Genomic DNA, 26,519 nt, shown 5'->3' with positions numbered 1-26,519 from the left:
TGGTTTTTGAACCATATAGTAAACCTTCCAGGTAAGTCATGTTACCCCATTGTTTTTATGGACATAGTACCTTTATTTTCCTTATTTATTTTTACATGGTTCTGAGGATCAAACTCAGTGCCTCATATGTGTGAGGCAAGTGCTCTGCCACTGAGCCACAATCCCAGCCCATGTTACCCCATTTTGATGATGAGGAAGCTGAGGTTCAGAGTGAAGTGACCTGCCCAAAGAGAGCACAAGAGGCAGGGCTGGGATTCAAAACCAAGGCTGACTCCAAATTCCACACCCTGCTCACTTGGTTCCCTGCTCACTTTCCGTGAAGCTGTGAGTCTTGTGTTGTAAGAACCTCATATCACCATTTTATAGAGGAGGAATTGGCGCTCCAAGGTTGAGATAGCCCGCTCATAAAGGGCGGAGCTGCGGAGTCCGCCTCTCCCGTTTCTGACTGGACCCTGAGCTCCTACCCACATGTTGGCCTGCCGAGCAGTGGAGGCCAGAGCAGGGTGCACCCAGGTCTTTCACATGGCTGAAAACACATTATGCATTCCCACTCCCTGTTTGTTATTCTGTGTTGAGGTTCTGCCCATTCACACTTTAAACTCCAATAAAGATTGCAGCAGTTAATCAGTTTTTCTGGGTCTTGGCTTTCTAACATCTGTAAAACGAGATAAACTTGAAGATCCCTTCCAACTCTACAGTTCCACAAGTTTCTATTAGTAATATCAAGAATAAGCCTCTTCTGCGTGCAAGGCATTGAAATGCATGGTGCTGAGATATGTAGACTGGCAGTTTGACACACTGATACTAGACTGTCTGGGCTCAAATATCCGTGGGCCTTCTTGGCTCTGAGGTCCCCCCACTTTTAAAAAATATTTTTAGATATAGATGGACACAATACCTTTATTTTATTTATTCTATTTTTATGTGGTGCTGAGGATCAAACCCAGTGCCTCACATGTGCCAGGCAAGCACTCTATCACTGAGCTATAACCCCAGCCCCTCCCTTCCTTTTTTGCAAGCTGGGGTTGAACTCAGGGCCTCCCACATGATTAAAGCATGTGCTCTACACCCTCCTCCCTGCTCTTGTTTTCTTTTGTAAGTGACACGATCTTTCTGTATATGTGTTTTCTTTTTGGTAAACTGGGAGTAATGACAGAGCCTAATCAATGGGTTAGTGTGACAGTTAATTAAGCCAGATAATGTATAAAAAGCAGGGCCTGGGGGCTGGGGGCACAGGACCACTGGTCTGTCTGTCTGCCCGCCAGCCCCTCTGCAGGTGTTAGCTGGAGGTGGGGCTCGAAGTCCCTTTCTTTCCCTAGTGCTCTCATCCTCCCCCATACTCCAGGGCACCTCTGTGCTGATGGCCTCTGCTCCTCAAGCTTCCTCTCGCCTCTTTTTTTGGACACCAGACTCACCCATCCCTTGCCCGGTAGACATGTCCTCCTGAAGATTCCACAAAATGCACCCCAGATTCATGCTGCTCAGGAAAAGACTCACCTTTGTCTTCCCCAAGCTGGTCCTCTGGAATTCAGCAAATGACACCACCCAATCACCTAGTCAGCAAGCTGAGTCCCCTCCCTTCACCCTGCCTGATCTGAGCAGGAGCCATGCCCTGTCAATCGAACAACCATCCCTTCCATGGGACCCCTCCTCTCTATGCCATGACTGCTCCCCACTGCAGACCTCTGCCATCCCCTGCTGCCACAGCAGGAGCCTCCTACTGGGTGTCCTTGCCTCCCGTCTTCCTGTTTTAATCCAGCCTCCATTCTGCTGTGTAAGAGACCCTCTACCCTTGTTGGCCTTCTTAAGTCTGACCAGCTCTCTGTTTTCTGTTAGATGGTGCAGCTGGCCTGTCCCTCTGAGCAGCCATGTTCCCGAATCCTGCGTTCCCCACACTCAATTGCTTGCACCTCTCCCCTCCTATGCCAGGCAGTCACATGCCTCAGTGCCTGACTGAGCTATGCCTCCTCCCTAGGTGTCCTTTGTTTTAAACACTCACTCTCCTTTCTATTTTATTAGAGCTTTACAGTTATACGCAGTGTGAGTTCATCCCTACAAACTCATTCATGCGTGGAAATCAATTTCAATTCATGATTCTTCCTTTTCCCTCCCATCCTCCCTCCTCCCATCCTTCTTCCTCTACTAGACTTCCTTTCACTCATTCATTAATTTATATTTGATAGGTTCTTTATGTTATCTATTCTTCCCTGCCCCCTTCCTTTATTTAACTCTAGCTTCCACACATGAGAGAAAACATTTGACTTTTTTCTTTAAAAAAAAATATTTATTTTTTAGTTGTTGTTGGACACAATGCCTTTATTCCATTCATTCATTTTTATGTGGTGCTGAGGATCAAACACAGGGCCCTGCACGTGCTAGGCGAGTGCTCTACTGCTGAGCCACCCCAGCCCAACATCCGACCTTTGAGTGTATGCGTTTGGCTTATTTCACTTAGCATGATATTCTCCATTTCCATCTATTTACTGGCAAATGTCATAATTACATTCCTTTTTTTATGGCTGAGTAGAACTCCCGTGTGTGTGTGTGTGTGTGTGTGTGTGTGTGTGTGTACCGTAATTTATTCATTTGTCTATTAATGGGCATCTGGATTGATTCCATAATTTTGCTATTGTGAATTATACTGCTATAAACATTGATATGGCTGTGTCACTCTAGTATGCCAATTTTAGATGTTCTAGGAAAATGGTGAGAACTGAGAGAGCTAGGTCATAGGGTGGTTCCATCCCTAGTTTTTTGAGGAACTTCCATACTGCTTTCCAGAGTGGTTGTACTAGTCTGCAGTCCTACCAACACTGCACAAGTGTACCTTTCTCCCCGCAATCTCACCAGCATTTATTGTTGTTCGTATTCTTGATCATTGCCCATTCTGACTGGAGTGAGGTGGAATCTCAGTGCAGTTTTAATTTGCATCTCCCTGATTGCTAGTGATGTTGAACATTTTTTTCATATATTCATTGGCCATTTATGTTTCTTTTTTTTGAGAACTTTCCATTTAGTTCTTTTGCCCATTTATTGATTGGGTTATTTGTTGTTTGGGTGTTAAGTTTTTTGAGTTCTCTGTATATTCTGGATTTTAATCCCCTACTGGAGGAGTAGCTGGCCAAGATTTTATCCCATTCTGTAGGCTCTCGCTTCACACTTATAATAATTTCCTTTGCTGTGCAAAAGCTTTTTAGTTTGATGACATACCACTTATTGATTCTTGGTTTTACTTCTTGTGCTTTGGAGGTCTTGTTAAGGAAGTCAGTGCCAGCACCTATATGATAGAGTATTGATCCTATGTTTTCTTCTAGTACTTGTAAAGTTTCTGCTCTAATTTCTAAGTCTTTGATCCATTTCAATTTGAGTTTTGGGCAGGGGTCTAGTTTCATTTTTCTACATAGAGCTATCCAGTTTTCTTAGCATCATTTGTTAAAAAGGCTGTCTTTTCTTCAAAATATATTTTTGGCACCTTTGTCAAATATCAGACAGCTGTAGGTATGTGGATTTGTCTCTGTTCCTTCCCACTGGTCTTCATGTGTATTTTGATGCCAATACCATGCTGTTTTTGTTACTACAGCCTGTAGTGTAATTTCAGAGTAGGTATTGGGCTGCCTTCTATTGGGAAAACATATAACGGCAGCAGCACCCCAGAGAAAAACCCCAACATGGCGCCTAACGACCCTCTTTCTCCTCTTTTTTTTCTTTCACTGGCGCGAAACGTTGTTCCCACTGGGGCCAATGTTCAAATCCTGTGGGTGGGAAGCCTTAGCCCCAATAAGAATTAACTTCTTGGGCTCCGGAACTGACATATGGAAGAGCTTGCCAATAAACGGGCGACCTGTTATTTACCTCAGCCCTGCTACCTCTCCTTAGACCTATATAAACACACAGCCTTTGGTAATAGAGTGGAACCTCTTTCGGTGATCTGTGTCGTGTGGTGTCTCCCATTCGTAGTGCGGTGCGGCGTCCTTACACCTCCTGCTTCACTTTTCTTGCTTAAGCATGTATTGCTTTGGCTATTCTGGGTCTTTTATTCTTCCAAATGAATTTAAGAATTGTTTTTTTTTTCTAATTCTCTGAAGAATGTCATTGGTATTTTGATGGGGATTGCATTAGATCTACATACTGCTTTTGGTAATATGGCCATTTTGACAATATTGAGTCTGCCTATCTAAAAACATGGGCAGTCTTTCCATTGTCTAAAGTCTTCTTCAATCTCTTTCTCCAGTGTTCTATGGTTTTCATTGAAGAACTCTTTTACCTCCACAGTTAGATTAATTCCCAAGTATTTTATTTTATTTTATTTTTGAGGTTACTGTGACTGGGACAGTTTTCCTGATTTCTTCCTTGGCCGAATCACTGTTGCAGTATGAGAAAATTACTGATTTATGGCTGTCCTTGACTGTAACTCTATCATTTAAAGAAGGGCTGTTCCAAAGCAGTAGTTACTAGTTAAGTGAGGCTATTTAAATTTAAACTAAGGGCTGGGGATGTGGCTCAGTGGTAGAGTACTCGCCTAGCATGGGGTGGTCCTGGTTCAATTTCTAGTACTACAAAACAAACAAACAAACAATCAAATTAATTAATTCAGTTTCTTAGTCCCTATTCCAAGTGCTCAAGAGCCACATCTGGCAAGTTGTTATCATATTGGATGGCACAAATATGGAGCCTTTCCATCATCCAGAGAGTTCTATTGGACAGTGCTGATCTAATACAACATCCCTGTTGCCTTTTATAACTTTACCCAATATTATCATCTTCCTAAAAGCTCTCATACAAGAACATATCATATTTGTCTTTCCAGTCTCTTCCTCCTAGCATAGAACCTCTTCAAGGCAGGGACTTGATATTTCTAATTTGTGAATCTCAAACAATTAAAACAGTGCCTGGCACATGGTAGGCCATCAATATATATTTACTAGATTGTTTTCCAGGGATGAAATATTCCTAAGGAGTGTGGATAATGGAGTGCAGACGTAGGTACAGTCTCTTCTTATTCTGTGGAGAGCCTAAGATGGAATGATGTTTTCCAACAGTGGAAACAATGGAAAGGACAGAAAGGAAGTCCATGATGGAAGGATGTGGGGAATAGGAATGAGGGCAGGGGAGTGGGCCAGAGGTCAGCGGAGCGCAGCCCTCAGGGGATCAAGAATTGAGATGGTTGTAAATAACTATTAAGGATTCCAAGTGGAATTGGTGTAGTGCATTTCTATTCAGGCTCTGGTACACGGGTCAGGGCTTGGGCATGATATCATGCTACTTGGTGATATCACAGAAAACTTAGATATTGAATAGGTAGTTTTGTGTTTGCTGTGGTTAATAAGCAGGGAGCTATTAGAGCAGAGCTATTTTCCTGATTTAGTTGTTTTGCTTACAAATCTAAAAACCATTTTGAAAACAGAAAATCTGTATAGGCAATCACAAATAGCAGCTGAGCAGAAATACCATTAAAGACCAAACATGAAAAACAAGCCCAGATGTTACAGATCAGTGGCAGAATATTACCAAGACATGTGATTCCTATTTTTCTTGGCAAACATTCTGATGTTTCATTGCCCATCCATTTAACAATTAAAGCTTAATATATTTTGTGGTTTAATGCATTTTAATGATTTTGCTATAAAATTGTTATTGGGTAAGTCTTTTCACTATTATGAATTTTATCTTGTCAGAATTGAGAAATCAATACAGCTGTTTGTATTATTGTGATCCATAAAATATGCCAAAATATGCATGGTCTTGAGAACAATACTTTGTGAAATTTTCAATATTTTAAAATTGATTTTAAATTTGATGTGAAACTTAATCTTCTTTAGCTTTAATATTTTTTTGTCTTAATCGATGACTAGGAGAGTCTTAATTTATATTGATGTTATGACTCCATCCATAGCAAATACATCAAAATTATTCATGAGGGTTAAAAATAAAATTGGCAGCAGAGTTGAAATCTATTTGTCTTTCCTGGTCCATAGAAGGGAAATATAATAAGGCAGTAAACATACTCTATTTCTTCTTCTTTTTTTTTTTTAAATTTCATTTTGTGAATATATTATGCATGCACAGGTGTGAAATTCAAAAGGTTCAGAAGGGTATATATGATGAAAAGAAAGTAAGTCTCTTTGCTACTCCTGTCCTCCTTTCAGTTCCTTACTCCCAAGAGGCAACCACTGTGACTGGTTTCTTGTATAACCTTCCAGAAACATGTTACACCATTTGTGCATCATCAGCAAATACACACATATTACATATGTTGCTTCAGTTAATCCTCCTAACAAACTAAATTGGCTAGTGTAATTTCCATTTTTTTCAGATGAATTAACTAAGCTTCAAGTGAAGTAATTTGCCTGAGATCATGGAGCTAGTGCCAGTGGTGTATCTAACTCCATCTAGGCATGGTGGTATTTGCCTATAATTCCAGCTATTCAGGAGGTGGAGGATCACAGTTTGAGTCCAAACCTGGGCAACTTATTGAGACCCAGTCTCAAAATAAAAAATAAATAGAGCTGGGATGTAATTCAGAGGTAGAATGTCTCTGGGTTCAATCCCCAGCACCAAGAAAAGAAAAAAAAAACATGTCTAATTCCAAAGCCTGGGCTTATTCTGCCAATCATACCATCTTTCTCATCTCATTTGCTAAATTATGGAAAAGAACAAAATCAGGTTCAGGAAAGATGGGCCACAAATTTACAAACTCAGAATTTGTGATCCCTTTGCTTTTGAAAGTTAAGATATAGAACTGTCTGCAGGAGGAGGGACAATGAGCTGGGAGGCAGTAGCCAGCAGGAAGTATGAGAATCTGAGCTAGGCTGGGGCAGCAGGGATGGAAAGGAGGATGTGGCTGTGGAAGGGCAGACTCTATGAGCCTTAGAAGCAACTGGATGAAGATTAGGGAAGGGGAATCAAAGGTGGCACTCTGCTTCTGAGCCAAGGGAGTGGGGCAATGGTGCCCTTAAAAAAAAAAAAAAAAGCTGAAAGTTGGGACAGCATTTGAACTGCAGACGTGAATTTAGGAAAGACCTTGAGTTGTTCACCTGGTGGGGGGGCATCCTTACGGAGAGTTACTACAAGCAGGTGGAGCTGTGAGCCTGGGGGCAGTGTTGGACAAGGGTAGAATAGAGGTTAGACTTGAAGTCACAGATTAAGGAGGTGGTAGACAAAGTGGGGTGGGAGATGCCTAAAAAGCAGAGGGTGGACAGAGGCAGAAGGAGGCAGGAGTGGAGATAGGTAGGGAGAAAGGAAGGAGTGAGAAGCCTTGAGATGGGCAAGGGAAGGGAAGGCCAGGATGAGGAGGAGCATGGAAGTGCAGGGAGGGTGTGGTGTCCTGGGATGGGAGGGAACCTTTTGACAGTGTGTGGTGCTGAAGAAGTTGAGGATGATAAGGGTGGAACTGAGGCTATGGAACTGAGGTCAGGCTGGAACTGAGGCTTTGAGAGCAACTTCCTCTAGAGAAGCAAGAGACAAAACCATCTTCCTTCCTTCCTTCCTTCCTTCCTTCCTTCCTTCCTTCCTTCCTTCCTTCCTTCCTCCCTCCCTCCCTCCCTCCTTCCTTTTTTCTTTCCCTCCCTCCCTCCCTCCCTCCCTCCCTCCCTCTCTCTCTCTCTCTCTCTCTCTCTTTCTTTCTTTCTGTATTGGAGACTGAACAAAGGGACACTCTGCCACTGAACTACATCCTGAGCCCTTTTCTAATTTTTATTTTGAGGCAGGGTTTCACTAAGTTGCCTAGGCTGGCCTCCAATTTGCGATCCCTTTGCTTTAGCCTCCTGTCACTGGGATTACAAGTATGCACTACCATGCCTCGCACCAAAATGTATTTCAAAGAAACTCATAACTGGGAAAGAATGGTAGCATCATTGTCTTCCTTGGTCCTTTTTTGGCAGTACTGGGGATTGAACCTAGGGATGCTCTACTACTACTCTATCATTTTATTTTATTTTTAAAGTTTTATTTAATTTATATCCATGTTTATTTTTTTTAAAGAGAGAGTGAAAGAGGGGAGAGAGAGAGAGAGAGAGAGAGAGAGAGAGAGAGAGAGAGAATTTTTTAATATTTATTATTTTTTTTTAGTTCTCGGCGGACACAACATCTTCGTTTGTATGTGGTGCTGAGGATCGAACCCGGGCCGCACGCATGCCAGGCGAGCGCGCTACCGCTTGAGCCACATCCCCAGCCCTCCATGTTTATTTTTTTAAAAATATTTTTAATTGTAGGTGGACATAATACCTTTATTTATTTATTTTTATGTGTTGCTGAGGATCGAACCCAGCACCATGCTAGGTAAACACTCTACTCTTGAGCCACAACCCCAGCCCTTCATGTATGTATGTTTGTATATTTTTATGTTTACTTTATAACAAGGTCTTGCGAAGTTGCTGAGGCTGGCCTTGAACTTGCAAAAATCCTCCTGCCTCATCCTTTCGAGTTGCTGGGATTATAGCCTGCATGTGCCACTATGTTTGCCTTATACTGCATATACTGCATATAATCTGTTTGCATATACTATGTCTGCCTTTCCTTGGTCCATTTAAAAACTGTCTTATCAGATTGTGTATTATCAGATTATCAGAATGTGTATTATCATGGATTCAAACTATGATGGACATCACTAACTCGGCAAAGTCTCCACCCTTGTCTGCCCTGATGACCCAGGTTTCCCAAGATTAGAGCTGCAGAGTCCCTGCTGCCCACTCACTTACTCTGATGTGCAGGTCCTGGAAGAAGATGAGGAGTGTCTGACGGATCAGTTGGAACTCCCCAGCAGAGAGAGACCCGTATGTCTGCCAAAGGCAAAACAGAAAGGGATGCTTCACTTTCATAAGGCGTGACACAAGGGTGCTTCACTTTCACCTGTGGACAGGTGAGGGTGGGGGGTGCTCAGGGATGGGAGATAGATAATCAAGGAGAGGGGCAGCAGGAGTGCCAGCACCCTTCCTCCCCAGTGGAAAAACCCTATTATACCACAGCAGAGCAGTGATACATTTTGTCTCCCCCATTTTCCACGCCTGGAGAGCTTGCTCCCCAAGGTTTAGCAAAATGAAACCAACTCCCTTTCAGGAAAGTTAGAAATGGCTACACTCTGTACTGCTGCTTTTCCACTTATGAAGGCAACAGTGGAGGGCATAAGAGGATAATGCCTACTGTATTAACAAAATGGATACTTAAAGATTTTTGGAATGTTCTAGAAGGGTAGCTGCCTTTGTCATTCCTCACCCTGTTCTCTCTTACAGAGGAGTGAGGACAAGTTTGGGGGCTGAGAGGTGATAAACTGGTGGTACTCTTACATCTGTCAGCTGCCGGAAAGTCTCATCCACTTGGTTCAGGATGGTTGGGGAGTCTTGGATGAATCCCTTGATGGCATCTAAATGATTGAAAGTGACCAGCAGCACATCCTTGGGACGTGGACACAGCAATACTTGATATTTGAAAGCCATAGTCATCAGGTCATAGAGCTGTCAACCCATACAAAAACAAAATAAATAGGACCATAAAAGTAGATGTCAGGGTCTCTGGCAATGATTCAATCGAGCATTTACTGAAAACCAGCTCCAGGCTTAGCACACAGCTCAAATGACCATATCATCCAAGCCAAGGTGCTTCTGAGAGTAAAAGGGGGTGATATTAGTATTTAAGCTAGAACAACAGGAGTAACCTGGGTCATTCCTGGGAAAACCAGAATTTCCGGTCATATGACATGTATTGCTGATGGGACACATATGAAACAATGTTGGCAGCTGTGGCGTCCTGGTCTGGCCCTTGAACTTGAAGGAATGAAACCTGAATTCAAGTTCTCCTTTGCTGCTGACATTTTGTATGACCCTGGCCAAATTTCTTTTTCTTTTTTTGAGATCCTGGGGATTGAATCGAGGGCCTTGTACATGCTAAGCATGCATTTTACCACTGAGCTACCCCTCAGCCCTGGCCAGCTTTCTTAATGTCTCTGAGCCTGCATTTTCTTCTGTTAAAACTACTACCCAATTTCCCAACATTGCAGGGTTGCTGAACGGAATGAGATGATATATGTCAAAGTGGCAAGTAGAAGTTCTACAACTATATAAGACCACTTTTAAATGTGAACAGCATTTACTAAGATGGCAACAAGCCCCATGTATGGTACAAACATCCAGGAAAGATCAAGGGGAGAAACTGGTGACGATCAAACTGGTCAAGACAGGCTCTGTGGGGCTGGGGATGTGGCTCAAGCGGTAGCGCACCGGCCTAGCATGCGTGCGGCCCGGGTTCTAGCCTCAGCACCACATACAAACAAAGATGTTGTGTCCGCCAATAATTAAAATAAATAAATAAATAAATATTAAAAATTCTCTCTCTCTCTCTCTCTCTCTCTCTCTAAAAAAAAAAAAAAAAAGACAGGCTCTGTGGCACAAGTGGACTGATATGGGTCTAAGGAAGTGTCAGGGTTCAGACTGGCCAAAGGAAAAGGAAAGGTGACTCAGTTGAGGGAATAGCGGCATGTGAGGGCCAGGAGGCACCAAGAAGCCTGTCATTTTCTTAGGAGGAAGGGGTGAACAGCCTGAGGACAGTTCATGTTGGGGATGGTGGGAAATAAAGTTGGGAAGTATGGCAATGTTAGAATATTAAAAGTTCTGGAAAGGCAGGCAAAATAATTTAGAGTAAAAATGATGGGGATTAGGGGACTACTGAAGTTTTCTGAGCTGACATGATCAAAGTGGTGATTAAACAAGATCAGTCACTCTGGCAATGAGAAAGAGAGAAGAGAGGAACTAGAGTTAGGGGGGCCAGTTAATACCTGGCTCCTACTAGGTGTGAATGGATATCTACTGGTTAGACAAAGGAAAGAAATGTCACTGGCATAATCCAAACCTAAGGCTAAAAGAGAAATGGTGGGAATGGAGAAGGCAGGAAAAGAAGATTGTGTTCCTTTGTTTTCTTCTTTTTCTTCACGTTGAGAAGAAAAAGCTGTTAGTACATGGTGACAGTCTGGCTAGATTTGGAGATGACAAGGAGGGTGGTCCAAATGGACTGCAGCATTTCCAGCCTAGCACCTGGGAGAGGGATGGTGCCTCTAATGGACAGGAGGTGGTGAAGCCAGAATTAGGCAGTCAGTGTAGGTAAATCGAGTCAGGTCGGATCTAAGAGGCAAATTTTGAGTGAGTCTGGGAAGTTGGAGACTGTCCCCTGAAGGATCTTATCAAGAACCTAACCCTGCTCCAATCTGTTGCCAAGGTTACCTGTCCTAGGAATCTCCCCTCCCTACCGGGAGCTATAAGGTTGTTAATGTGTCCTGGGCTGCTCCATCCTGCCCTTTCCCCTTCAGCCCACCTATTTCCCCCCTTTTGGCCATCCCACTGAGCATTCCTGGGCTTAGTCAAGTACAAAGGAAGGAGAAAGATAAGGGGGAAAGCAGGAGAACAAAGGAAGCCTAGGACATATAAAAAGGGCAGAACACCTTGCTTCTTGGGATGCCAGGATACCAGCTATGGCCCACTTCTCCCTCGAAGGAGAAGTCTATGTTGCCCCTTTTTAAATAAACCCTGCTTCATATGCTTGCCTTGGCTTGCTTCTCTAATGTTCAAACTTCAACATGTGGGGAAGCAGGACTGGTCACCAATAACCCAAAACCAGCGGTATCAGTGGGCGCAGAGGATAGGAGGAGCAAGGGGAGAAGATGACGTTTAGTATGGACATGTCTGGGGCAGGATTGAGAATATACACTACTATCATCTGAATGTTGTGTCAAGCACATGTGTATACATTCCTTCATTTGATAAGCACTTAATATTCACAAGAACTCCATGAGGTGGGTCTTATCCCAGTTCAAAAAAAAAAAAAAAAAAAAAAAGGAGGAAACTTGCCTAAGTTCACATAGCTGGAAAGTGGCAGCATGAGAATTGGGCTCAGGATGATCAGGCTTTTTGTACCTTTGCGGTGCTGGGGATTGCTCTTGGCACTGGGCAAATAAGGCAAGTACTCTACCACTGAGCTACTTCCCCAGCCCAAGATGACCAGATTCCAAGACACTGGATAGACCCTTTACACACTCCCATTACTTCAATGTGCAACCAAACATTTCCACTTAGAAAGTGGCATACACTAGGACAGCATGGTTCATGTATGGGGGTGTAGGATGGGGTGTACAGTACTGAGATATAGACTTGAGACTCTGCCATTATTATCAAAATTTCAGTGCATGTTGTGTATAGGGGCCCTGTGACAGGAAAAGTGATAAAACCACATATATGATGTAGAAATAAAAGTTGAGAGTTATTCAGTAAATTTGGTCTCACAGCTAAGACTTGAAATCAGGAATTTTTCTTTTTCTTTTTTTTTTTGGTACCAGGCATTGAACCCAGGGGTGCTTAACCACTAAGCCATATCCCCAGCCCTTTTTTTACATTTTATTTAGAGACAAGTTCTTGCTGATTTGCTTAGGTAGGGCCTCACTAAATTGCTGAGACTAGCTTTGAACTTGTGATCCTCCCACCTTAGCCTCCTGAGCTGCTGGGATTACAGGTGTGCATCACCACGCCCTGCTTTCAGGATTTTTTTAGTATAAATGCTATGTTGATTCTAAACCTTCTCAAAGGCAGAGAGAGATGAGCAATAATTTTCAATAACTGGTCAAGTAGCTATAACTATCCTCATTTTAAAAATGCAGTTTTAATGGTTTTATCTAAATAAATGTGCACATGAGCCATCTACTCATTTTCCTCCCTGTGCAGACTGGCACTGGGATTGGTGACTCTGATGGCCAGCTGGGCTGCTCTTTCCTGATGGTGTTGCGGTTCTTGGGAGAAACCCTGAGCAATCTCAGCACAGTTAGATTTGCTGCACACTGGTAGCACTTCTGGCTCCTTGTGGCCTGGGAGCTTCCAGAAGACACAGGGCAGCATGTGCTTTGTTTTCTTCTTGTTCCTATAACCAATGCTGGGCACCAAGATCTGGACCCTTAAGCTGGTGGTGTGGCTCAGTGGTAGAGCACTTGCTTCCTGTCCCCCAAATCTGGGCTAACTGGCACTGGATGAACTTGGTCCTGTTTTTGATGATCTTGGGATTTGTGAGAGGTCTGAGAGTGACTGTGATGCCGAGTGGCAGATGGCTGCCACTTACTTGGGCAGGCAGAGGAAGAGGAGGAAGTCTGTATCTCAGTATTGTCCACTCTTCATTGTACAGTGAGAAAACAGGCTCAGGGAGATAAAGTAACTTTCCAGAGAAAAGTGGCAGGAGGTTAAGAGGGTGTAGTTAAAGGTATTCTGTCTCTCTGAGGCTTCTTCAAGTTACCAAGAATAAGTGAATTGATTTTGCACACCTACTACTGGTTGTCAATCCTCATGATTTAAAAAAGTGCACATAATGGAAGATATTAAAATGGACTTGTTATTACAGTTATAAAGACTACACGAGATTTCACAAGTTTCCCCCTAACATCCTATTCTGTTTCAGGCTCCCATCCAGGATACCACATTATATTTAGTTGTCATGTCTTCCTGGGATCCTGTTGGCTATGAAAGTTTTTCTGACTTTTCTTGTTTTTGGTAACCTTGATATTTTTAAATACCAGTCAGGTATTTCTATCATGACAATGACATTTGTTTGATGCTTTTCTTATAGTTAGACTGGGACTATGGGTTTGGGGAGGAAGACTACAGAGATGAGGCACCCTTTTCATCCCACATGTCAGGGTATACACTATCAATGTGACACATTACCGTTGTGTGAACCTTGACCCCCTGAGTGTGGTCATTTGTCAGGTTTTTGCACTATAAAGCTAATTGTTTTCTCCTTTTTCCCCCCATAACTTATTCTTTGAAAGGAAGTCACTAAGTGCAGCCCATACTTCATGAGTAGGAGTAATGCTTTCCCCCCCGAAGGTAAAATATCCTGGTAAAACATCTGGAATTCTTCTAAAGAGACTTGACTATCCTCTGCCACTTTTTTATGTGATATTATTTTAAAAATCAGCTGGTGGGTGTGGTGGCACAGTTACTTGGGAGGCTGAGGCAGGAGGATGATAAGTTCAAGGACAGTGAGACAATCTTGTCTCAAAACAAAATAAAGAGTTGGGATGTAGCTCAGTGGTAGAGCATCCTGGGTTCTATCTAGAGTACTGAGAAAAGAAAAAGAAAAACAAAAAACAAATAAAAAACAGAATGCCTAATTTGTTTCTCAAATGGCTATGTTCATGCTATAAGTTAAGACTGCTTGTTTTTTAATTTGCCCTATATTTATTTATTGCAGTACTGAGGATTGAATCCAGGGTGCTTTACCACTGAGCTACATCCCTAGCCCTTTTTATTTTTTATTTTGAGATAGGGTTTTTTTTTTTAAGGGGGGATGGCTACTGAGGATTGAACCCAAGGGTGGTCAACAACTAAGCCACATCCCCAGCCCTTTCTTGTATTTTATTTAGAGACAAGGTCTCCGAGTTTCTGAAGGCCTCGCTAAATTGTTGAGGCTGGCTTTGAACTTGTCCTCCTGCCTCAGCCTCCCAAGCTGCTGGGATTACATGAGACAGGGTCTTTCTAAATTGGCCAGGCTGGCCTTGAATTTGTAATCCTCCTGCCTCAGCCTACTGAGTTGCTGGGATTGTAGATGTGAAGCCTCACATTGGGCTTAATTTGCTTAAAAAAATGTCTGGTTTCCTCACTGCAGAATTGAAATTTGTTATAAATGAAACAGAATTAAGTTTTGAGGTTGTGTTTGGGGTTAGACATAGGTTCCAGGGCTCATAATGATGGGTATGAAACCAGTATTCTCTTTGGGCAGGTAGAATGACATAAACCAATGGAGAGGTTGGTGTGGATGACTTCTGAGGTTCTTCCCAACTTTAAAAGTCAGCAATCACAACTAATATTTATAAGTGCCTATTTTTTTTTGCAAGGCACCATTGCAAATATCATCTTATCTGACCCCAGTCTTGATCATCCATAAAAGGTGCAAGAAATGCAGCTATGATGACAGTGGCTGTCTACTCACTTTATCCATGCTGGCCTGGTTCAGTCTCATAATGGAGGCATGAGCCAGGCGGTTGTAGACAGTCCTTAGGGCCTTCTTGGAGTAGAGCTCTTGGGGTTTGAATAATTCCTCCATAAACTTTCTGTTGAACATGGTTGAAATGATGTCATTCAGTACTGCAGAGACAAGAGATAATACAACTGAGCAAGGAAGGTACCAGAGGGAGCTTTATTCAGAAATGCTCTCTGGGTATGAAGTGGGCAGCGGGGCATATACGGAATTGGTTGCTGTGTGCTTGGTGTGATCAGCTCACACAGGGACCCAGGAGGAAGCAGGGCTCGAGAGTGCTTTGTGATACCATTTCAGACAAACATCCAAGATGACAATGTACAAGTGGGTTGCGCTTCAGAGGTTACAAACCAATTTCACAAACATTATCTGACTTGATAATAAAGGAAATGTTTCTTCTTTCCTTGAAAAAAACATTTCTGTAGCATTTTATTTTTTTTTAAAGAGAGAGTGAGAGAGAGAATTTTAATATTTATTTTTTAGTTCTCGGTGGACACAACATCTTTGTTGGTATGTGGTGCTGAGGATCGAACCCGGGCCGCACGCATGCCAGGCGAGTGCGCTACCGCTTGAGCCACATCCCCAGCCCTCTGTAGCATTTTAGATTAGAGCTTTTCCTTAAAATGAGAAATAGCACATTTTCAAAAAAGCTAATGTGGACATTTTTACTTAAAATTAAATTTCATAAAAATGGGACAAATAATGGTAATTGATTTAAAAAAACATTTTCTGGAAATAGACATAGCTATCCATTGTTTATAGATTAAAACATTTCTCATGTTTCTACAAGAAATATAATTTAAGATGTCTTGGTGTATAATATTGATTTTATACCATAATCAAATATCTCAAACTGTTGTTCAAATAAAAATTTCCATCTGGTGAGAGTAAAAGGAATATGTAAACCAAAGTGCTATAATTTTAGATCCTCATTCATTTAGATATTTTCACTACTAGGTTATTCTTAATTAAGCCAGTTATTCTGGCCAAAAGGCGAGAGTTTGCAGATGTCAAGAAAATACATTCATAGTAATTAAAATCTGAAAGAAAACTGGGTTGTAAATAATTATACAAAGTCAATTATTCAACATGAGTGATGAGTGATTATTTCTGAAAGCCATAACTCTTCCTTCTTTCATGGAACACCTGGGACATGCCAGTGCCTGGCTGAGGCTGGGAACCTGTCGAGTGATGGCCAGGCGGAGCAGGGGCGTAGTATTTCAGGCTCTCTACCTGTAGTAACTGACATGAGTACCTGAGGGCTCAGACCGGCATTTGAAAGCACCTCAAGGCATTTTATGGGGGAAGGGAAGCTGGGGGCTGGCTGTACTTAAATCTTAAATGGAATGGCTTTAGAGAGTGGGGAGAGAGGACACAAAGGGCTGACCAACTGTGACTCCTTATAGAAGTGCTAAACTGACACTTGACCTTTGGATTTTACTCTAGACTCCATCCTGTTCCTCAGAGAGGAAAAAACAGGTTCATTACCAACACGGATGTTCCTCACGTCTGACAATTCAACCACCACAGCTCACTCTTAGCAGGAGGAACACGCCCCCAGGTGGGCAGCTCAGCGACACAGGGACCCTCTGGCTTTGTCGCAGGCCTAGCTGTTTCCCTTTCACCAAAACAAGCAAAGACCTGCATAAACTGGATTTTCTAACTTCTTACCACAGCCTGTATATATAATGCAGGATTTACTGGGTGCAGTGGTGTACCCTGTAATCCCTGCGGCTCAGGAGGCTGAGGCAGGAGGATTGCAAGTTCAAGCCTAGCCTCAGTAATTTAGTGATTTAGTGAGACACTAAGCAATTAGTGATACCCTGTCTCAAAATAAAAATTAAAAAAGGGCTGGGATGTGGTCCAGTGGTTAAGTATCCGTGGGTACCAAAAAAAAAAAAAAAAAAAAAAAAAGAGAGAGACAGAGAGAGAGAAAGGAAAAAAAGCAGAATTTGTGAGGAAATAGGTACAACTGAAAAGCCATACATATGTCCTCAGAAGAGAGAATGTGAAGAATTTCCATGATTTCTGTAGGTAAGCATAGGAGTGCCAAAGGGGAAGAATTTGAGTTAAAGCCTCCTGTGGGCTGTGATGGGGTAATGCTTACAAAGGGCTGAGTCCTTTCTCTAGGGTCTTTGAGCTCTTAACCAGGATCTAGGAAAGTAGCTTAGCCCAAATTGATTCCAAAAGAAAGAGAACCCCAAGGTGATTGTTAGCTATTTGGGCAAAGCAAAAAGAAAATGAAGCCTTTCCCCTGGGAGGTGAAGAAGCTCTGTATCACCATAGCTCTCGGCACAAGAGCTGCAGAAGATTCACCGCTAAGGAGAGGGCAGTGGGTCTGCCCCTTCGGGCAGAGCAGTGCAGGGATCCCACTTCACGTGTCATTCTCTGGAAGGAATGTGGAGGCACAATTAACATGTTTTCTTCTCCTTGTGACTTACTTTCCCTGGCACTCAGCTGAGGCAGGCCTACTATGTGCCACCATTGAGGTAAACACCATGGGCAGAGGAAGAAGATGTTAGCCTTGCCCTGTGATGAGCCCACGTCATATTTACACCTGAACATAGTTGTTTTTTTTTTTTTTTTTGCTTTGAGCTTTCTTCTTTTTTAAAATTAATTTCTATTGGTACATTATAATAGTAATATAATTCATACTAGTGGATTAATTTGTGGCAATCACACATGCACATAATTCCTCAGTACCTCCCCTTTTCTTCCCCCTATTCCCCTCCTCTACTGGTCTTCCTTCTGTGTCCATGAGATAGCTCCCCACAACATTCCTCCTGCTTTCCCCCCACTTTTTTCTCTCCAGCTTCCACATATGGGAGACAATATACAATCCTTGGTTTTCTGAGTCTGGCTTATTTGGCTTAACAGAATGCTCTCAAATTCCATCCATTTTTCTGCAAATAACATAATTTAGTTCGTTTTTGTTTTGGTACTGAGGACTGAACTCAGGGTACTTTACTACTGAGCCACATCCCCAGCCCTTTTTATTTTTATTTTGAGACAGGGTTTCACTAAGCTGCTTAGGGCCTTGCTAAATTGCTGAGGCTGGTCTTGAACTTGGGATCCTCTTGCCTCAGCCTTCTAAGTCTGTGGGATTAAAGGCATATCCCACAGCACTTGGCCATAATTTAGTTCTTTATGGCCAAGTAAAACTCCATTGAGTGTATATATACCACATCATCTTTATCTATTTTTTTTTTTTGTTGTTGTTGTTGTTGATGGGCACCTGGCTGATTCCATAACTTGGCTATTGTGGAACAACAGTTCTAATCACACTCTTAGTTTGTCTTGGTTAGTTTTTGGCACTCAAATGAGATTTGCATATTTCTAAGCTGGAACACAGTGGGAGCCCTGAGCTCATCAGGAAGAGGCTAAAGCAGGGGACAGAAGGTTTTTTTTTTTTTTTTTTTTTTTTTTCCCCCACAGACAGAAGGGGTTTTTTCACAAATATATCAGGAGAGTGGTAACAGGGCTCTTAAAATATCGGGCTTCTAGCATATGCCTGTAATCTCAGATTTTCAGAGGCAGGAGGATCACAAATTAGCAAGGTCCTATCTCAAAATAAAAAATAAAAAGACTTGGGATGTAGATTAGTGGTAGAGCACCCCGGGGTTCAATTCCTAGTAAAACACACACACACACACACACACACACACACACACACACACACAAATAATAAAATGAAATAAAAATAAAAGTGGCTGGGGATGTGGCATAGTGATAGAATGATCCTGGGTTCAATCCCCAGTACTGAAACAACAACAATAACAAAACAAGCCATCAAGCTTCTAGTCTTGGAATCAAATGATAAAGTCAGTTTATTATTTTTGAACATTTAGATTAAAAAAAATTCCAGTGATTAAATTATGCATATGAAAACTCTCAAGATCTACAATTTGCACTTAAAATTCTGCCCTGCCTCAAGGGAGGAGCCAAAAATTGCTCAAGAGAGGTGTCAAAAGATGGTTATGAAATATAATAAAAGCATATCAAGCAAGCACTTCAATTGGGCTTCTCTTTGAGTCCAGTCTGATGAAATAATTATCTTGATGGAAGCAATAGAATTTTTAATCAATTACCTCTGCTCTAAATTCACTTGTTTATGGGAACATGCAATTTGGAGTTAAGGATAAAAGAAGTTAGGAAGCTCTGCTGGATAGTTACCTAGTTTTGAATCCTTACCATGTTCCACCACCTGGCTTAGAACTTTATATATATTACCTCATTTAAATTCCAGGACAACTCTGATTATCATCCTCATTCTATTGAGGAGGAAAATTGAGTCTTAGTTTCAAATCCAACATCAGAAGCTGGGGATGTAGCTCAGTGGTAAAGCTGCTAGTCTACCACACATAAGTGAGGCCCTGGGTTCAATTCCTAGCAACATACATACACACACACACACACACACACACACACACACACACACATTAAAATCCAAAGTCACACAGTTAGTGGTAGAGTTGAAATTAGAATGGGGTCTGTTTATTCTAATGCCTGTGCTCTTAGGTATTAAACATCTTCTCCCCAGCATATTTGGTGTGATAAGAGCCTTTAAATATTGAGGAAGATGGCTGATGACAGGCATAAACCATACCCAAGTGTCAAATGATGTAGAGGTATTGGACATAGCAAGGTTGAGAAAAGCTAAGGTTTTATTCTGAGTAGTTGACAACATTTTCAGGTTTGCTGCTAGTTGTGTGTGAAAGGGAAACAGAAGATTTAGCATGATAAGGCTACTGCATGCATGATGTCACCCCATGTGCCCATGATCCTGGCAGCCATGCAGCCACATGCTTCCATGATTCTCTGTTGCTCAACAGGTATCTCTGTGTGTTAAGAATGGCTTGGGGAAGGTCACTAATTTTGAAGCACAATTCTTTGGTTATATGATACTATAATAAATTTGTTTTAGGACTACCACATAGGACACCCTACCCAGGAGTGGAGCTTTGCCTAGCTGCCCCTGATATGATTGTAACTATAAGAGGAGAAAGGTCCTTTAGATGTAATGTGGCCCTTTTGCCAAAATTTGCTTGGTTTTCATCTTACACAATGTGTTTATTCCTCTTAAGTAAAAGATTCAAATGTATATCCCACGTCTCAGCTATAGATAAACTCATGCCTATTTTCTTACTTAGAAATATTTAGAGTGGTCCCACTTAGCCCCACTGATGATAGACTGGGTGAACTTGTGGATACAGACTGAATACATGCAGCCCAGAGATAGCATACCTCGTTTTCTGTCCACCTCTGTCCATTCATCTACATGAAGCATATAAAAAGAAAACACCAGTTCATGAAGCAAGAACATTATTTTCATGGAGGCTTTGCAAATACCAATCCAATTATCGAGTCCACAAAACTTTATTTTTTCACGTTTGTATTTAATGTCCAATGTGAATGCTGACTTCCATTTGAAACTTTAAAAAGTTTAAAAGTTTTAAAAACTAGATAAATAATAATATCCCGAAACAAACAAACAAACAACACAAAGAAAATCAAGGTCTCATAGGGAGTAGTCTAGGACAAAATGAAACTCAGGAGGGCCAAGCCTCCTGGCTCACCTTGAGAGCTCTGGAAGTCACCCTCCCCAATGCTACAAGAACACACGTCACTCACCGCAGGCCTTTAACAACACTAACACCCCAAGGAAGAATAATCCAAGAGCAGGCAGGAAAAGGGGTCTTTGTACACAATCTGACTTTTTATTAGTGTAAAATTTCCTGTTCTTGAGTACAGTTGGAACTGTTTGGAAAACATAAAATATGAATTAAAAGGAAATTATGTAAATATTTGTTTGTTTTCTTCTTTATATATGGATGCATGATCTCTATGAAAAAAGAAGAAACTAAAGATGTGAACACTACTATGCTTCTGAAGAAAGAAAGCTTCTGAAAACTACGGCAGTCAGGGAGAGGCCAAGAGGACACGAAATTAGGAAAAATGTACTTGGTTAGAAAGATCTGTGAGAAGCAAGACCTTTTGTAGGGTGAGACCTGGCTCTACCACTGACTAGCTATATATACTTCAAGCAATTGTTTAACTTCAGTCTCCTCAAACAGGGATCATACAGCACGTACCTCATAAGGTTGGGGGGGGGGTAAATGGATAACACACATCATACACTAGCCTGGATTCTTTTTTAGTTCCATTTTTTTTTCCACTGAAGGTCTTTGGATTCTACCTAAGGATGAATTTTTTTCTTTATTTTTTGGGGAGGAGATTTCCTTTTAGAAAAACCACCCTCAGATAAATAGAGTTCTACACAGATCCACATTTTAAAAACACTAAAAACACTTTAGCAGGGCTGGGGATGTGGCTCAAGCGGTAGCGTGCTCGCCTGGCATGCGTGCGGCCTGGGTTCGATCCTCAGCACCACATACAAACAAAGATGTTGTGTCCGCCGAAAACTAAAAATAAATAAATAAATATTTAAAAAAAAAATTAAAAAAAAAAAAACACTTTAGCACATGCCTTCCCTGCACAACACCAAGAGCTCCTTCTACAAAACCAGTCTGCAAGTACACCAAGGGTCACGTCCCTTTGGCCACAAAGGGTCAAGACTCTCCTGGGAAAAGTCACCATCTTTCTCCCCCAAGAATCACAGGCTCTTGGAGAGAAAATATCGGGCAAGCAGCACCCTTTGGCCTTCTTAAAGCAAGTCTGTTTTCTTGGGCATAATGTCCACATCTCCATCTTTCAGTTATTCCACAGGTGGTCTAGCACAGGTGACTGGAGAAGGGGAGTTTTGATCTTTCTGAAGGTCTATTTGAGGACAGTGTTGCTGCAAGGGGCCCTTCTTCTCTCAGGGATGTGGACTGTCTACTGAAAAGGAGATGGAACTGGACAGCGCCTGCTGTGGGGCCCTGGGACACTCCCGCTGGCAAGGAGGCGCCAGCAGAGGGCTCTGCAGTGCCGTGAGCTCCCAGCACCCTTCCCACTGAGGATCCAGGCCAGAGACACCATGCTCCATTTTTCTATTATTTCTCCAGATGATTCCTTTGTGACAATTCTACATATGTTTTGAGTGGGAGGCAGCCCAACGGCTATTGAGGGCTGACTGTGAAATTGGAACTAGAAATACAGAAACAGAACCTCACCACCACTTGGTTGCTCAGTACTCCACTGGGATCTGCATGTCTTGAAAAAATCGTTTCAAGGCCCCCACGCCTCCGTTTCCTCTCCTGTACAGGAGGGATGTAAATGAAGTGCAACGGGATCTAATTTGTGAGTGTCTCTAAGAGGCCAGGAGTGAGGCAAAGGTAGATTTTATTGTTCTTGCTATTGCTTCAAATGTGGGACAACATTCAATATGCAACACTCAGAGTTGCCCCATAAAAAGCGCGCTTCCTTCTGCTGAATGTTAAGCTAGAGCAGCCTCGTGAGGGAGCCGCAACCCTGGCATCAGCCTTGCGGGAACAGGGATGGCCTCCAGGAGACCAATTAGTTGTGTAAGTAATGAAAACATCTAGAAGAAATACGATTTCCATTCAAGGCTTCCACAAGGGCTAGTTTACCATGTCTAATGTTTTATAGGCCTGTGTACAGCGTCTGTCAAGCAGATCTGGCTCCTGCTCCTGTAGTCACATCAACGCTAACAGTGAAATAGATGAGGGGTTCTCAGCTTTTTGAACCCTATGCTCTCTAGCTGGCTTTCTCTATTGTCTACAGATCCCATCTGCTGGCCACTTTCTGTTATTTCCTTTGTAAGATCAGTGGGCATATTGGATATTTTTTTCAAAGCTTCCCCTTTCCTCCTGATCTAACAAGCCCCATAAAGATTCTGATATAGTCCCCCCAGATACGGCAGCATAGTGCAGCAATTAAGGGCACAGTGGTTAGGAGTATGAGTTCTAGAACCTGATGTTCTGGGTTTTGTAAATTCTTTACTTCTGCTCTTACCAGCTATGTAAACCTGGGCAAAGTAGCTTTAGTTTCCCCTCTAACATATAATGTTACCTATGTGGATAGAATAGTGTGGGCACTAAGGTATTTAAGAGGAGTCTTTGGTAAATGGTAAAATCTTCATTTAAAAATTTGTCTTTTCATTTATTATTGTCTTTAGGAAGATATAGCCCAAGTTTTAGAATCAGTTATTTGGACTGACTGACCAATAGCCCTACTTCCAGGGAAAGCATAGAAGGGCTGGATCAGGTTCCACCCAGCATCTTGCACAGTGTGATGGTCAAACACTATGGGGAACGAATGTATGACAGTGAGTTACTATAAAAGGCTGAAATTCCCTAAAATTGAATCTTGAAAAACTGGAGGGACTATAGCTCTTAAAGACAATTAAAGACAAAACCAGTCCTTTTATTCACAGGGCCTTACCCAGATCTCTTATTGAAAGATAACACCTATTATTCAATATGCTAAACATGTTAAATACACCATCTCATTCAATCGTTACAACTTTGTTTTCAGGTATGTATGTATTATTACTTTTTTTTTTTTTTTAAGGAAGAGGCTTATAGAGGTTACATCCCAAGGTCATGCAACTAGTTAAATAGCAAAGCTGCAAAGCTGGCATTGGACCCAGATCCACGTGACTCCAGAGAATATTCTCTTAATTGCTAATTTACACTGTCTTTTCCAAGATGCAGACTACTAGTAGAAAACCATGGCCTGTTATCCCACTGGTGCCATTAGCCTGAATGAAATCACATCACATAGGCACCAAGGTAAACAACTCTCTTGAGAAAAAATGACAATGCCATATAAAACTGCCAATTTAGATTATTGGTTCAACAAACATTTACCGAACACTGATTTATTCTGGTCCAGGCATTATGCTAGGCATTGCAGTGCAAAGATGAATAAGAAAATCAGGTGTGGGAGACATACACAGATCTTTCTCACAGAAGATGACCAAATGATTAGGCAGAAGCAGGTGTGGAGGGCTACAAGAGCTAAGGTGCTACATAGGCAGGTCCCTTGTGGGGAGGCCTCCTGAAGAACGATGATTCTTCAGTTGAATGGTGCAGAATGGAAGGGGAAGAATGGAGAGATGGGGATTACAAGAATGGAGACATGAAGAAACATGGCTTCAGTGGAGATCTACAAGTAGTTTGGTGTTATTAGGATATGAAGTAGGAGACAGCCAGTGGTGGGAGATCAGATCCGGATGGGCCCCAAAATGTGCGGCACAGGGACTTGACCTCCACCCAGAGAGCAGAAGAAAACTGACAAAGGGTTTTATTTTATTTGGTACTGGGGATTGAACCCAGGGGTGCTCAACTACTGATCTATATACCCAGCCCTTTTTATTTTTTATTTTGAGACAGGTCTTGCTAAGTTGCTTAGGGCCTCGTTAAATTGCTGAGGCTGGCTTTGAACTTGCCAGGTGTGATAAAGGGTTTTAAGCAGGGGGAAGTCTGAACAGATCTAGATAAAATCTGGATAAAATCCAGAAAGCCCACTGGCAGTAGTGTGCAAAATGAATGGATGGGGTGTGCTCTAGGAAGTTCTCTTTTTATTCCCGCACTTGGAATCACACGAATACAATAATTAATATCTGAATATGTATATATAACATCAGTTGGGCATAGACTTTTGTAGAGAATAGATGTTTTAATCAGTGGTCATACCAATTGCCATGATATCAACTTTTCCTCCTCTACTTTGAATTTTAATATTTCCTTCTTATTTAATCTGAGAAAATTTGGCGAAAACAGTTATTTGCTGAGAGATGAGGAAAAGAGAGTGTGGAAAAGAGTGGCAGACTGTTCTGGGTTGTCACTGCTCTGGAAATTACATGAGGCATATATGGAAACCAGATTCTGCAATTTAGAAGCTCTAGTAAAATATTTTCACAATTGCATTCCCCTCCAGCACTTGTTAAGGCAAAGACATGACTTCCTTATGTTTTCTTACTTATCTTCACTATATTAGAACCCATTTCTTTTTCTTCTCTTTTTTTCATTCTTCTTCTTCTTCTTCTTCTTTTTTTTTTTTTTTTTGGTACTGGGATTTAACCCAGGAGTGCTCTACCACTGAGCTACTTCTAGCCCTTTTTATTTTTTATTTTGAGACAGGGTCTCACTAAGTTGCAGAGACTGGCCTCTAACTTGAGATTTTCCTTTCTTAGCCTCCCGTGTCGCAGGCATGGGCCATTGCGCTGGGCTTAGAACCTTACATTTCTAGAAATGTCTTCTGAAATGAGCAAGACTGATTTCCAGCTTATGCGGGAGGGCACAACATAGAGAAATGGAGAATCAGAACCTTTTCCTGGAGGTTAAAGAGAATGCTTGGTTTGGCGAAGGATAATGTTGCTAGATGGTGAGCAGCTGGGACTCCCACTTTTGGAAGGGACCTATTTTCAAGGGAAATTGTTAGATCACCTCTTCCATTTGGAGGAATAGGGAAATTAGGCAGGCTAGGGACTCTAATTATATCCAATGGAGGTGTTAAATTCCAATGGAAGACGCTTTTGGAGAATTTGACTTCCGAGAGTCTCCAACTGGATGGGAGTTGTGGCTTGTGAGAAAGGTCTCTGACTATAGGGGTGAAGTGTGCAAGGAGTGTGGGCCTGGTTGAGGAGTTGGGCTGAAGGGTGCAGGTCTGGCTGTGGGTGTTAGAGTGCGGGCGAGGGAACCCGGGTGCGGGTCTGGTGTGTTGCCCGGCGCCTCTCACCTTTTCGGGCTTTGTCTCCGGGGATATTCTGGGCCCGCAGCCGCTGGTCCAGGATGTAAAGCATCTCCCCGCCCAAGTTCAAAAATAGCAGAGGTAGCGTCCGCACCGACATGGTGCTGGATGCCAGTAGGGCAGGTGAGGAGCCCTGGGGCACTGTAGACAGGGGCCTGGAGGCCCAGCCGCGTCTTGTAGCCTGGTTGCTAAGACGACGCCGCGGACGGGAAGAGCGAGCCAATAAGAAGACAGTTTGGTGAGAGGTGTCCTGAGGGCGGACGCTCATTGGGTTGGGCGGCAGCGAGCGCCCTGGGGATTGGTCCGAGTCGGGTGCCTGAGGGTCGTTGGCTTGCTTTGGGGCGCGCTGGTTTGGATTTTCTTAAGCGGCGGTGGCCGCAGCCACCGTCCAGAGGCGGTCCTTCGGCCCGCACAGCCCGCCGGGTCGTGCCTCATCCCTTCCGGCCTTGCCGGCAGTGAGAGAGGAGAGCCCCAGCAAAACGTCTCGCGGCCGACTCCGCTCGGACTGACCTGGGCTGCCCTGTTCCGCGGTCTCCTTGTTGGGTGACTTGGGGTAGGTTTTTGAGCCTCGTTGGTAAAATTGAGGTAACGCCCACCTCTGAAGAGGAAATCAGTGAGATCATGGAAAAGGTCACAAAAGCACTCAATGAATTTTTTTTTTTTTTTTTGTATTGGGGATTGAACTCAGGGTCACTCAATCACTGAGCCACATCCCCAGCCCTATTTAGTATTTTATTTAGGACAGGGTCTCACTGAGTTGCTTAGCGCCTTGGGCTGAGGTTGGCTTTGAACTTGCCATCCTCCTGTCTCAGACTCCCAAACTGCTGAGATTACAGGCGTCCGCCACTGCGCCCGACCAGAAG

General features: G+C 42.6%; 1 protein-coding gene across 1 annotated transcript in view; it reads right to left on the bottom strand.

Annotated features, from left to right (window-relative positions):
• OSCP1 (organic solute carrier partner 1) overlaps nt 1-25,935 on the bottom strand; it is a 31,673-nt gene extending 5,738 nt beyond the window's left edge. The window contains exons 1-4 of the mRNA XM_081308767.1: nt 25,645-25,935; nt 14,953-15,107; nt 9,282-9,449; nt 8,697-8,777 (exon numbers count right to left, since the gene is read on the bottom strand). Of these exons, the coding sequence (XP_081164893.1) occupies nt 8,697-8,777; nt 9,282-9,449; nt 14,953-15,107; nt 25,645-25,924 (684 nt within the window). The 5' untranslated portion in view covers nt 25,925-25,935. The remainder of the gene's footprint in view (nt 1-8,696; nt 8,778-9,281; nt 9,450-14,952; nt 15,108-25,644) is intronic.
• Nucleotides 25,936-26,519: the final 584 nt, after the last annotated feature.

The sequence above is a fragment of the Spermophilus citellus genome (assembly GCF_964194105.1).
Source record: "Spermophilus citellus genome assembly, chromosome: 9".
Classification (NCBI taxonomy): Eukaryota; Metazoa; Chordata; class Mammalia; order Rodentia; family Sciuridae; genus Spermophilus; species Spermophilus citellus.
The sequence above is the reverse complement of the archived record's forward strand: the minus strand, read 5'-3'. Positions and strand labels throughout refer to the sequence as shown.